At 38.5% G+C, this 12,911-nt stretch overlaps 1 protein-coding gene across 1 annotated transcript in view; it reads left to right on the top strand.

The window, feature by feature from the left end:
- The window catches only part of TAF1B (TATA-box binding protein associated factor, RNA polymerase I subunit B), a 46,044-nt gene extending 40,499 nt beyond the window's left edge, over positions 1–5,545 (top strand). The window contains exons 14-15 of the mRNA XM_018088841.2: positions 1,048–1,273; positions 4,939–5,545. Of these exons, the coding sequence (XP_017944330.2) occupies positions 1,048–1,273; positions 4,939–5,131 (419 nt within the window). The 3' untranslated portion in view covers positions 5,132–5,545. The remainder of the gene's footprint in view (positions 1–1,047; positions 1,274–4,938) is intronic.
- The last annotated feature ends 7,366 nt before the right edge of the window (positions 5,546–12,911 follow it).

Here is a 12,911-nt window from a genome sequence, read left to right as displayed (position 1 = left end):
GTTGGATTTCTCTTTCAAGAATACAGTGAGGTTTTTTTTATGTTCTTACTCTTCAAAATTCAGTAAGGGTGATCCTGCAGTCAGTTCATGTTCCATAGAAAGGCATGTTTAGATTAATTTATTTCAAGCTGATCATTGCTCAGATGCCCTTTAATTCCTGCATTTATAATAAAAGAGATTCCTCATGGAGCTAGAAGAAGACCACTGAGATTACCACTGCTGCTGTGACAGGGAATATCACATAATGCCATTGTAACAGACAAGATTCATCTTAAAACAAATGTACAGTAGTAGGGACAAAGAGTATCACACGTAAGAACACTTACATTCTAGATACAGGTTTTCAGAAACCTTCCTAAACCTTTGGTTTTGATTATAGATTTTAGCATCCACTTGAAAGATAAACTTTCCAGTCCTTGGATTAATTTAGGATTTTTTCTCAGGGTTTTTTTTTCAATGTATGAATGAGTTTCTTCAAATCCAGGTCATGAAAAGAAGTCAAAGCTCCAGCAACAATGGTTTTTAACCTTCTTTTTATCCTAGGAAAACAGGCTTAGGCAGTCATACTGTGTGTGCTGATCTATCATGATACCTTCTGGCACTTCTCAGTAACTTATGGAAGTTTGTCATTCATTCAGTGGGCAAAGGAGAGTGGGCTTTTTTCTTGGATTTTTTTTCCAGTTGAAATTTGCACTATGAAAAGCTTAACCTTGAGTCTGTGTGTGTATGAATGTGCTTCCTATCAGCATAAAAATCCTAGTAGGAGTGCCCCACTACTAATATCATTAGGTATGAAAGACATGGCATTTTGAATTATGTTTAAAAATCTTTTCACTAAAACATGTAAAGACTTGAATTTTAAATAGAGTGGCAGAGAGAACATACAGACTTACAAGATTTCTCAGTATTTCTCACAGAGGTTTAAAGAAAAAAAAAGAAATAAAAAACCCCACAGATACCCCATTTTCTTCCTGTATTAATCAACTCTAAACAGTATTCTAATACTTAATACTTTTGCCTTGGTTTATTTTCTTTCTGTTTGTACAGAAATGGTTGTGAATTTACAAAATCAGTTTGGCAAGCTGTCTGGTTCGGTGCGACGTGCTGAAAAGCCAAATCCTTCAAGTTTTCAGTTAAGGTGGTCTGAAGAAAACACAGATGGGAGTTGTTTTCATGGGCATAGCCTGAAGGGAATTTTGCAAGAAAAATGTGGTTTACTTACAGCCATGAACCCTGACTATTGGCTGTGTACAGTTAAACTGTGTAACGAGAAGTAAGTATTCACATTTTTTAAAATATATTTTGGAAAGTTCTCCTGAAAGTAAAGTCCTGTATATATTTTTTTTACAAATGACAAATACAGGGTGTGTACACAGCTATGTGTTCACGTATAGTTCCAATCATTTGTAGGAAGCGGTATGTGTGGAGTGGATAGTCTTGGATTGTGAGTAGACAAATTGTAACATGAGGAGTGATCAAAGTGAGCTTTTGAGAAGAGAGGAGATGAGACAAAATCAACAACTAGAGTCACATGGCAAGAGTAGCAGCTAGATTAACTCACTTCACTTCTCCATAGTATTTTAGAAAAAAAATTGTGCCACAGCTCTCCAAAGAATGGGAAAATGGTTCCATTCCTCTGTCCCCAGCTTCCAAAAAAGCATAGGAAATTGATTTTCTAAGTCACTATACAACTTTTCTGTTGTCCTTAATCAAAGTTAAAATTAACAGGAGTTCAAATAAGCAGGCAATTAATGCCTCCAGAACATATTTTTAAAAAAATAATTATAAGTGAAAAGGTCTCTACCACTGTTTCATCTAAGTGTATCAGCAATCATCAGTTGTATTATTTGCATGGAGAAAAGTAAAAGAAGACACTTCATTTACTGGAAAAGTGAAAAAGACAAAACATGAGAAAAGAAAATATTTTGTTCTATTGAGGAAGTTTAGCGTCTGTCTTTACTGGAGAACTGTTCCCAAATCCTGCCTTTACAAGTGAAAAGAAAATTTTTCTTTCAATTAAGTGTATATCAAAACAGTCATGCTATTTGTTAGTAAAATTATTTTCTTCAGAGGACCTAAATAGCAAGGAGAATGATAGTCCAGCTAATCCAGTCTTGTACTAAGTTATATGGATATTTAAGTATCTGCCTGATGTGTGTCAAACATCTCGCTCTTCCTTTAATACCTTCTCACTTCACATTCAGCAAAAATTGGTGAGTTTTCTACTTGAAGGGTGCTGACAATGGCCAGAGACAGACATCAAAAGCTCTGCTGAATGAATGTAGGACTTTGGCAGTATTTACTCCGAGGAATAGGAAATATCTAAAATAGTGTTTCTCATAAGTTCCATGGGTAAAGTACATATGGCTTCTGGATCATAGACTTTGGTTCTGCCATTGGTTGTATCATGAAACCCTAATCCAGAAGAGGAATGTACTGGTGATTATGAGGGGAAAAGATGAACTCTGTAGATGGCTTGGAATCTCCTGAATTTCTCATGTGTGTAATTGGAGGGCATTTTTTTGGAAAAGAGGTTGAGTTACATTCATGTAAAATGAGATTTCATTAGTCTGTTGAATAACATCTTAAATCTTTATCTGTATATACTTCTAAATGGTATTCTTCAGAGATCAATAGCCCCAACACAGTCTTAGTGATATATTCTGGATTTTTCAAGTATTAGATATTCCCCTTTAAAATAAGTAGTTTTTCCATGAATGCAGTTTTTCTGTCTTTCTGTGGATTTATTTCCTTATCTTTATTTTCCTTTTCACGTTACTTTTCACATATCCACTGTGACAGAAATAGGTTGGAATAATGCAAGCACAAGTGTTACATTACAAGAGCTTTGGTTCTATAGATTCATTCTTTTGTATGAATAAGAAGCTTTTTTTTTTTTTAAGGGAGTATAGGTAATAATCCTTTTACCACGGATTTGAGTAAATCTTATGTACACATTGAATGAGTGGATATTTTGGTGTATGTTTGTATGAATAATCTTGCATGCAAAGTCTGTTTTTAAGCCTACATTTTCATATGTAATATATGAAAATGTTAATGGCAAACTGTCATAGCCTTCATAAAACAAGATTTGAATTTAAATTCTTACCAGTTAAATTTCCCATTATATCATTTGCAATGCAAGTAGTTAATTATACATCTGACACTTACTTAACATTGGAAAACAACATCTATTCCCTCAGATATAAGGGTTTATCCTATGCAAATGTGTGTATGTATAGTAGAACTGAAAACAAACTTAGAAATTCTCTTTCCCCAAAAATCAGCATGGCCTAACTGGGACTACTGAAATGGTTTAATCCTAGGACTAAAGTGTGATTACAGTGTCAGCAAAACTGAGATCAGTCGAATGGCTGCTGAAATGCTTTTACAATTCCTTTTATTTTAAAACTTTCCATTTTAAACTGGATTCTAAACTGTTTTTCTGTGGAAGTCTTTAAGTGACAGGAGTTGTACTCAATAATCCTAACAGTCTTTTCCAACCTAAATTATTCTATGATTCTGTATGTGATGAGGTATTACAATGTGTGAAAAACGTTGTAATGCTTTTGGGGAGTGTAAGGTAGGGCAGAGAATGGGATATACAGTGTGAGAGACCTAGTTTCAGATTTCCAATCTGCCAGACTTCGGGAGGCTTTAAACAAAGACTCTACTCCTTGAAGTGCAGCTTCTGTGGCACTCGGGACGGGTCTGTCTGTTCCTCTGGTTTGAGGTAAAATGTAAATGTTTGCTGGGCCAGAGGGAGTGAGCAAATGGCTCTATAGTCTAGTAATTAGCACACTTACCTGTAAATTGGGACAGACAGATCCCAGTCCTTGTTCTGGTGAATATTTAAGACAGCTGCTCTGAATCAAAGACAGGGAAAATTTTAAACTGTGCTTCTTCACATCCCAAGGCAATACCCAGTAAGTTAGGAGATGTATAGGGTTTATGTGGTGAATAGCACCTGAATCCCCATATCAGTGTGTAGTATTTTTTTTCCAAAATTGAAGCAGCTAGATTTTATAGTATTTTAAACTTACCACTTTTATTAAAAACAATTTTGAGACTTACTCAGAAGAGGGTATTTTTCCAACCTAAGCTGCTGAACTTAATGTTTACAGAGCTATCTTTGCAGTTTATCCTCTGTGCCGTCTTTTGTTCAGTCTGACAGTTGTTACCAGCAGGTGCAGTCTGCTATTTTCATTTTATACTTCATCAATAAAATCACCTCATCATTTTCATTAACATTTTCACCACGAAAGCTGCAAAGTAATTAAGCAGAAGGCTGCTCCAGGACTAATTACTCTCTGTTGAGCTGGTCAATGTTTGCTTCAATATTTCCTGTGTTACTCCATTGACTTAACTTTTCTCTCTTATTTCTAGAAAGCAATTTGTATTTAGCACACAAAGGACAATAAATGAATGGGTTATTATCCCATGACATAGTGTTAGGAAGATGAGAGGGGAACCCTACGGAGAGAGTATGCAAAGAACAGAGTAAAGAGCCTGGGGTGCCTGAATTGGACAGTCTTAGAAATTTTAAAAATAGGGTGAGGTAGCCATTTTCATACTTTGCTACATTTGCTAAAAGCTGGCAGAACAAACAGTGGTTCCATTTAGGCCCGAAAGGCAAAGAACATATTCTTTGCCTGGTTGAGCAAGATTGTGATTCATAATGTGAGAAGCTATGCAGGCTTTTCCTTCTTACTTTGCACCAGCTCTGAACGTGTCTTGGTCCAGTCCTCTACTTCAAGGTTTTGCAGGAGCAGATCACTTCACAGAATTGACATTGTAAACTACAGTCATGATTTATGCTGTTGGTAAAATGTAGAGTTTGCCTCTAATTACAATTAAATATATAAATGCAGCTAAATACTAACTAAATGCACTTGTAATTTAGGGCTTTTTTTCCTTTCCTCCCCCCTTTCTTTTCAGACTGTGTGGTCATCTGGCTCATTACAGAGAAGTGGACTTCCCCCAGAGTTACCATTTTGTATTAAGGTTATTTTCCTTTCTTCTGAGGATTCAGCCCTCTTATATCCATGACGAGGTGTGTATGATAGAACACAAACTTTTTAATAAAAAGCTCTATAAAAAGCTAAAATACAACACAGTCCTAAGGAAGTAAAAGTGGCCTAAACCCCCCAGTATTAAACCCATGTAAATTAGTTGGTTGGATCCCAAACCATGGTATTACATCTAAACTTATACTGATTATTTTGTCGGCATGGAAATTTTTTGTTAAGATAGTAGTGCTGAGATCTACTACTGTACTTTAATGTCATTTTATCTATAATTTAAGTCATGGTTATCCAGCTGGGAAAAGAAGCTGCCAAGGAAACTGTTAATCACCATTTATTTCATTACTTTGCATCAGAGTGAACAGAAAGCTGTGAAATAACCATTTTTTGGGGCATAAGTTGTACATACTTGGAGTATACTGGACAGCATGTTAGCATCTAATTATTGTGAGATTTTGCAATTAAAATATCTATTTTTTTACCTACCATTGTATGACATTAAATGTATTTCTAGAAAATAATGTTTGTTTTGTTTTTAAATACTATGTTAACAAATAAAAGGAGCAGTTGGTTGATGCTTTCACATTACTTTTTAGTCATTATTTCTAAACAGGCTGTTCTGGAACAACTCTGGCACTGTTTTCTACATTTCCTTGCATCCTGTATATCTTCCAGTGTCTTCTTATGGCTGAGCCTCTCATTCAAGTTAGCACCTTTCAGGTCCATGTTCCACTTCAGGCATCACAGATTTTGTAGATACTTTTATACCTGGTATAAAATCCCATCCTATTTCTTGGGCAATGGTAACTGCCAAGTCCTCCTCTTGTTCTTTTGCAAGGCTACAGTCATAGCCTTGAACAACTTCTGACTGCTTTATAGCCCAGCATCTTCAGCAGGTTGTGCCTTGGCCATTCTACCAGTTTTTTATGCTCCGTCTTATTTGTGCACCGTGTTTTTACACTGTCCCAGATGACGTGTAAATGAAGTTGGGTGCTGCCACTACATGAAAGACACCATAACATATACATATGTTGAACTGAGATGTTGTATAGATACCCAAATGAACACTGCTGCTTTCAGTTGAATGAAATTAAATTCAGCAACTCCAACCACCAGTATGGAGTACAGAAACTTGCCAAATCTATTTGATCAAAACTGAAATCAACAGCTGTTTCTAAGTATTATTATAACTAAGAAAAATGGTGCCTGCAGACTTCACAAAGAGTAATAGCTTCCTCCCTGAGCAAGCACGTCAGTGAGATGTAATCTGGGAAGGTAATCAGTTTAGCAAGTAGACTGCGAAGAGTTTCAAATCTGTTGCAGTTCAATCCATGAAGCTGTTGTTTAAAAGTTGGGAACAGGTGAATGATAAAAGAGGGGATGTGCTGCCCTAGCTGTCTGGAGCTAAGTGATAAAGTAGTATTTCAAGCACAGGTAGAGCAGACAAGACTATTAAAGGCAAGTTTTAAAGAGTTACGTGGAAATACTGGCAAACCAGGAGGCTCTGCTGACTCAGTAGAGGCAGGAGGTAATTAAGAATGGTGTCCTGACTTGAGGTGACAGACAAGACTCAGTTTGGATGCAAGTTTTTACTTTTTCAGATATTTTAATTAGTTATTTTAGCGCAGGGATTTAGAGCAGTGGTCCTATAAAGTGACTGTAACATGCAGATGAGAGGCATAGTTTTAGCCATACAGAGCTAAACTGTGCTTGATAGAGGAAGAGGAAAGAGCAGACTGAATTGTTACTTGGTGTATTTTAGAGATTTCATAAGTGGGTACAATTTAGTACGTCTAAGTCTGTGCCAGATACCTCAAACTTCTGGTGAGGTGTGTCTTGAACTGATGTTTACCTTAGTGGACTTGGAACATACCAGTTTAAATCTCATCTTGTGTCTGGTGTTTGTGTTTTAAAATTAGCCATTATCTATTATGTTTGACCTCACCTGAGTGAATTACTGAAGTCTGTAAGTATTTGGTAAGATTATTCATCGATCTTTTTCTAGACGAGTATTTGTATAGGTTAAAAATCTACAGAAGTATAATACACTGTTTTCAACACTGCTTGCTCAAGCGACTGTCTCATGCTTTTTACTGTAATATCTGTTAAAGTTTTGAATTAACTATTTAAAAGACACCTTGTTATACATAAAGGATTAATTTAATTCAGAAGTCGTTATTTGAAAGACTTATGCACTTAATTATAGGTATACCTTTCTTTTAAAACTACTGTAGTAGTAAAATCTGAGCTTCATAAATTAAAAATACTGTGCTCATTGTTACATTGTTACGAAGGTAAGAAAGCTCCCTTAGATGTTAGGCTAAATTAAGGCTGTACTTTAATAAACTGGAATAAAGCTTGTAGTTAATCATCAAGAGCCATGTGCCTTCTGGACACATAGGTTTAAGAGTCAGGTTTAAAATAAAGGGTGTGCCCCAAAAATGCTTAATGTTCGTTCTATGCAGTTTAATCAATCAACACTTACATTGGAGTAATGATGTTTAAGAAGCTGTTGAGCCACAGGAGTGCCTTATCTTCAGTGTAGTTGAGCTCTCTTGGGACAGCTACTCTGGGTCCAGTTAATACAGCCCAAAGGAGGAGCCAAGCTGGTGGAACAGACAGCTGCCTGTGGATAGCTGAAGGGTGGGGTGTCTGCACAGCACAGCACTTCCAACCACCTCTTCTATCCATTTTGAAATTAAAGCTCCTTCCCATAACTATTTGCTGAAAGTGTCCAGGTAAAGCTCAGTTTTCTGCTGGCTATTTTTTTGTACTTACTCCTCTGGAATTACTGAGTAAAGAGAGTCACCGTGTTTTGTTTCTTACTCTAAAACTTGAATGACAGATGGTTCTTAAGTATGTAGATAAAGGCAAGTGAAGTTTTTTAGACTAAACTTTTGAAACAGTATATATTGAGAAGACTTAATAATTAACTTAGACAGTAGCAAATCAGTTATTCTAAGACCTTTGTGTATCTTCTAAAGTGAGTTTAGTTGTTTTGCTAGTTTGAATGTTTTATTTTAACACAGTTTTTTTCTGTCTTTAAGAGTACAAAAGTAAATTTGCTTTATGAATTCTCCTAAATAATGCAACCTTTCTGTTGTTTCAGTGGAGAAATATGACAGATGTCTCATTTTTTTTTAAACTTATAGCCTTCAGCAGACCTTGTATTTTACCCTTTCTAGTCTTTCACTACCTCAGTATGTCTACGTTCTCAATACCAACTTAGTCTTGGTCAAATACATTTTTCTTTTTAAAGTTTTTACTGTTTTCCAGACATGAAGGAGAGGTGTTTGACTTTCCTCTTAACTTCTTACACAGAGTGAAGGCCCTGAACCTGATTTAACCAGAGAATGAGAATCAGCAAAGTCCAATGCCTGCAACCAATGCTAGTCTAATTTATTGGCCATAGTGAGTTGCATGGGCTTCACTGCAATTACATCTTTCCTAATCCATCTTTAGCACAAACCCTGAAACACAAATAGTGTTTAGAAGATTTGAGAGAGTTTCGTGCAGTATTGCAGGCCAGGCAATGAATATCATAACTTCTTGGAAAGCTCACAAGTTCCTTCCTCGAATGACTTTTCTCCCTTTATGAACAAAAAAGACTTTAGCTTGATCTGAATAAAAAATTATTTCAGGATATTTGTGGTAAATTGTCAAGAGAATGCTTTTGCAGGGTCAGGAGCAAAAGAACCAGCACCCACAGGGCCTTTGGAACAGATAAAGTCTGAAAATGTTAAATCCCTGAATAAGGTGTCTGCCCTTAGTTCATCTGTCCTTTCCCCATGTCAGTTTTATTCTGCTTCACAGACAAAGAAAAGTCAGGATGACTGCATAATGAGTCTCATATTTTGATCCAAAATGAAATGGGCTTCCCAGTACATATTTCCTGGCTGAGCATGTTAGTATGTGGATTGGTCAAAGCAGCATCTCTCACTGCATGCAGGATGCTTTCTTTGCAGCATCTCCTCCACAGTTACTGGTTTTGTTGCTCCTCACGTGTGAAGCTCCTTGGTTCCTGGCCAGATTAGATGAGGGAGAGCATAAAGGGGATGCCAAGAGTGGAAATAGGCATATGTGAAAGACCTTTCACTGCTGTTTCTGCTAGGATGTTGCTGAAACAGTGAACAAGAGTAAGGATTAGCAGAACAGGAGATGGATGCTTGTGTCCTCACGTGAGGCTATTGCTGCCCTTGTACAACTGTTAATGGCAACATTTCCAGAGCCAGAACACACCTCCCCAGTCCTCAGCATCTGCACTCTGCCTCCAGCAGTACATCAGGTATTGTACCAGAGGAATGGGCTTGTATTTTCTTCGAAGTCTCACGTGGCTGCTCTCTATTCTAGAAGCATTCTGTGCCTGCTCATAGACCACCCTGTTGCCCCAGCAGTGGCTGCAGCCCTTGCCATTGCGTCGTGGCAATGCCACTGAGTGTGTTCAGTGCCTGTGTTGTGATCTTAGAGCTTGGTCTGGATGCTGGGATGCTTCTGTCATGCTGTGTCAGTATAAAATTGTAGCAAACCATTTTTATTTGCTGAACTAGGACCCGGGGCATTTGTAACTCCTGACTGGGCAGCTGGGTGGTTTCTGTGCTGCGGAGCAAAGTGGATCAGGGCAGGGCACAGTGTGCAGTGAAGGACCTGCACGTGCTGCTCTCTCACTACACCAGTGTCAGCCCATGTGGCAAGACCGATGGACACAGCAGTCAGTCCTGGAGAAAGTGCAGTGCTGAGTAAAGACAATAAATGCTCAGTGAGTCTGAATGACATGCTAAAGATTTTATCGTCAATAAAACTTCAGGTTTCAGGCTGACTTTTTAAAATATATAGGCTGCTGCAAAATTGATTAATTTACATTGTAGTAATTTCAGAGTGTCCTCAGTCCAGCTGATGGAACTGCATTTCCTGTCCCTGAATAGTCTGTATGCTTCCAACAGTGTCTACATTATCTTTAGAGATAAGTACAGAATCAAAAGGGGAATCTTTAAGGAATGTCTGCAAGATTGCATACAGGGATATGACTGAAGTGAAAAGCAAACTGTTCCATATTTCACACATTGTGCTTTCATTTATTTCTTCATCCTTCCCCCCACCCCCAGCTTTTCCATCTCTTTCCTACAAGGCATTTCCTGCTTCGTTTTCTGCTGTCACTTGTCTATTCCTTTCCACTATGCCTGCTTTCACTTCAGTTTCTAGTGAGCTCAAGAAAACTCTGTCTGGGCTTTTCTTTTGTTTTTCTTCTTTTTAAGCCCTTTGATGCCTTCAGGTTTATTCTGCAGGGATCAGCAATCAGCTTTGGGCTCACTTTTCCAGCTCTACCCTTAGCGACCACAGGCCTGTTGCACAGAAGGAAAGCCTTCCTGGCATGGTGTGTAATGGAGGGTATAGAAGCTTTGCTGCTCTTTACAGCCAACTCTGAAGCCTGGCCCTTGTATTTTACAGGCTTAGATTAAGCAGAAAGTATCTTGTTTTGACTCTCTGGCACATTTTGTGAAATCGAAAATACTGCTACAAACCTGATGCAACTTGTTTGTTTATTACACAGGTGTGAATGACCAGTGCACATAGATGGTAATTATCAGGTATGAGATTTAAAAACCATATTTGTTAAGTAAGTCATAACAGTAGCTAATTCTTGTCCAGAATAAATCCCAGTTTTTCTAGATGGCAATGTCAAAAGACAGTCTAGGAAGAGGGGCAAGCGTGAACGAGACAGTGCTTGGCCAGATGGCTTCCAGTGCCGTACAGTTACGGTGAGGTTCCCTACGTGGTTTTAGTGGAATTGGTTTAAAAGGAAATGAATGCGTGAAGAAGGGAAGGAGAACGCTGAAGGCAGGACAGAGGCAGAAGGAAAGGTAAAGGGAAGGACATGAAAGGTGGAGAGGAGCAGTGTGATTGAGGTGTAAAGGCTGAGCGAGGGAAGAAGTTGTAGGGAACACCAACCAGTGCAGAGCAAGGGGAGTCCTGCCAGAGCGCTGCCACACCAGGCTGGTGTGGCTTTATGCCCCAGCCAAAGCTCTGCTAAATCCCTTTGTGCTTCTTGCCTGATTTTACTTGGTGATGATGCAACCCAGTTAGTGACATCACATAAATACACCTACCAGTGGTGTTGCAGAGTCTAGATTGTGACCGGCAGATTAGTCAGTGGTGTCACAATCCGGTGTTTATATCATTGTCTCCTGAATGTGGAAGTGATTGCTATGGCGATAACCAAGTTTTCATCGGTGTATCAGGCTGTTAAGAAAAGCCATCCCTTTTGCAAAGGCAAACAGCTTTCAGTTACTTGGAATAAAATCATAGTAAACTTGAATTAAGTAGGAATACCAAGTGTGGCACGTTACTAAGATTTTAGCAATTTGGGTGCAGTGTAAACCTGTGACTGAACTCCAGCACATACTGCGTCTGGGTCACCTACGGCTACAGGGCAGTATTATATTTTATTGTTAATGAAAAGTTTGCACCTGTGCCAGAAAGCAGTGATTGTGTCTGCATATCCCAGAATTCTATGAACAGACGCAGGGAACGTGAGGACTGAATGACACCTGACAAAGTCAGCAGTCCTTCCCAGAGCTTGTGATTTGGAGCTAGTTTTGTAATTTGTTTTGGAAGCAAAGCGAGTTATACTTGTTTGGAAAAATGTAACTTTCTGACATCTTCGTCAGATTATAGTATTTTTTTCATATGTGAGGACAGGTAAGAAATTTTTTTCTGTGTAATCTTGAATTAGATTTTTTAAAACTGTTTAAAAATGTAGAATACCTTTTACTGGATGTCATAAAGAACAATTTACGTCAGTTTATTTCACTTTGTAGAGCGAGATCCTACTTCAGTAATGAATGATATTTATCTTTGTCATCCTAATGGCAATGTTTGCAGATCTAAACAAAGCATTTTGTTTCTAGAATGCTAGCTGTAATCCAGTCAGAGGATATTAAGCAACTTCCAGGATTAGACCCTTAGTTAAAGTTTGTTCTCTTCAGTTTCATATTTCCTTCGGTAGGCTGCTTGAATTGTCCTTCTATAGTTTTGCATTGGAGTATATCCTGTACAAATAGGGAAGAGATTTTGACCTAGAAGGAGAGACCTCTTATTAGTGAGCATACATTTAAATTACAGTAGCTATCAGAAGCATCTTGACATTTGATAGATAGCATCGTTGCTGTATGGGTTTGATTCAACTTGTTACTTAAACAAGCAACCTCCCACCCTTATTTCTCAAGGAGAAGCTGAAGATCTTTCTGATTTAACTTCATGCATGCCACTTTGGATATATCTGGTGTGTTTGTGATGTTGCTGCTGGTGTTAAACTGGAGGATTTCAATGCATTTGCAGCAGTAACTGCATTGTAAACCTCCCTTTCTCCACAAAGCCAGGTTCATCTGTAAGGCACCAAACAACACATGGATCTATTGCCCTTCGGCAGATGCTGTAGTGCTTGTGCAAATGCACAGAATCACGGAATCAGTCAGGTTGGAAAAGATCTCTGAGGTCATTGAGTCCAACCTATGACCAATCACCACCATGTCAACTAGACCATGGCACCGCGTGCCTCGTCCGGTCTTTCCCTGAACACCTCCAGGAACGGTGACTCCACCACCTCCCTGGGCAGCCCCTTCCAATGTCTAATCAGTCTTTCTATGAAGAAATGGCCCCAAACGTTCAGTCGGAATCTCCCCTGGCGCAGATTAAGATGTGCATTAAAGACAATTCATACAATTGTGTTTGGTTTAGATTTTCATAAAAGTGGCTGCAGTACATGAAAAAAAAATAGTTATATGGGACGGGAGAGAGAGAGAAGGGAAACACATTTTTAGCACGAGAAAGAACCCAGAGTACTTCCCGCATCCCCCAGCGTGAGCCCCAGTGCAGGGGCGGGTCCCGGGG

Source organism: Manacus vitellinus, unplaced genomic scaffold (genome assembly GCF_001715985.3).
Source record: "Manacus vitellinus isolate BGI_N305 unplaced genomic scaffold, ASM171598v3 scaffold_11_pilon, whole genome shotgun sequence".
NCBI lineage: Eukaryota > Metazoa > Chordata > Aves > Passeriformes > Pipridae > Manacus > Manacus vitellinus.
Note: the sequence above shows the minus strand (reverse complement) of the source record. Positions and strands in the feature narration are given on the sequence as shown.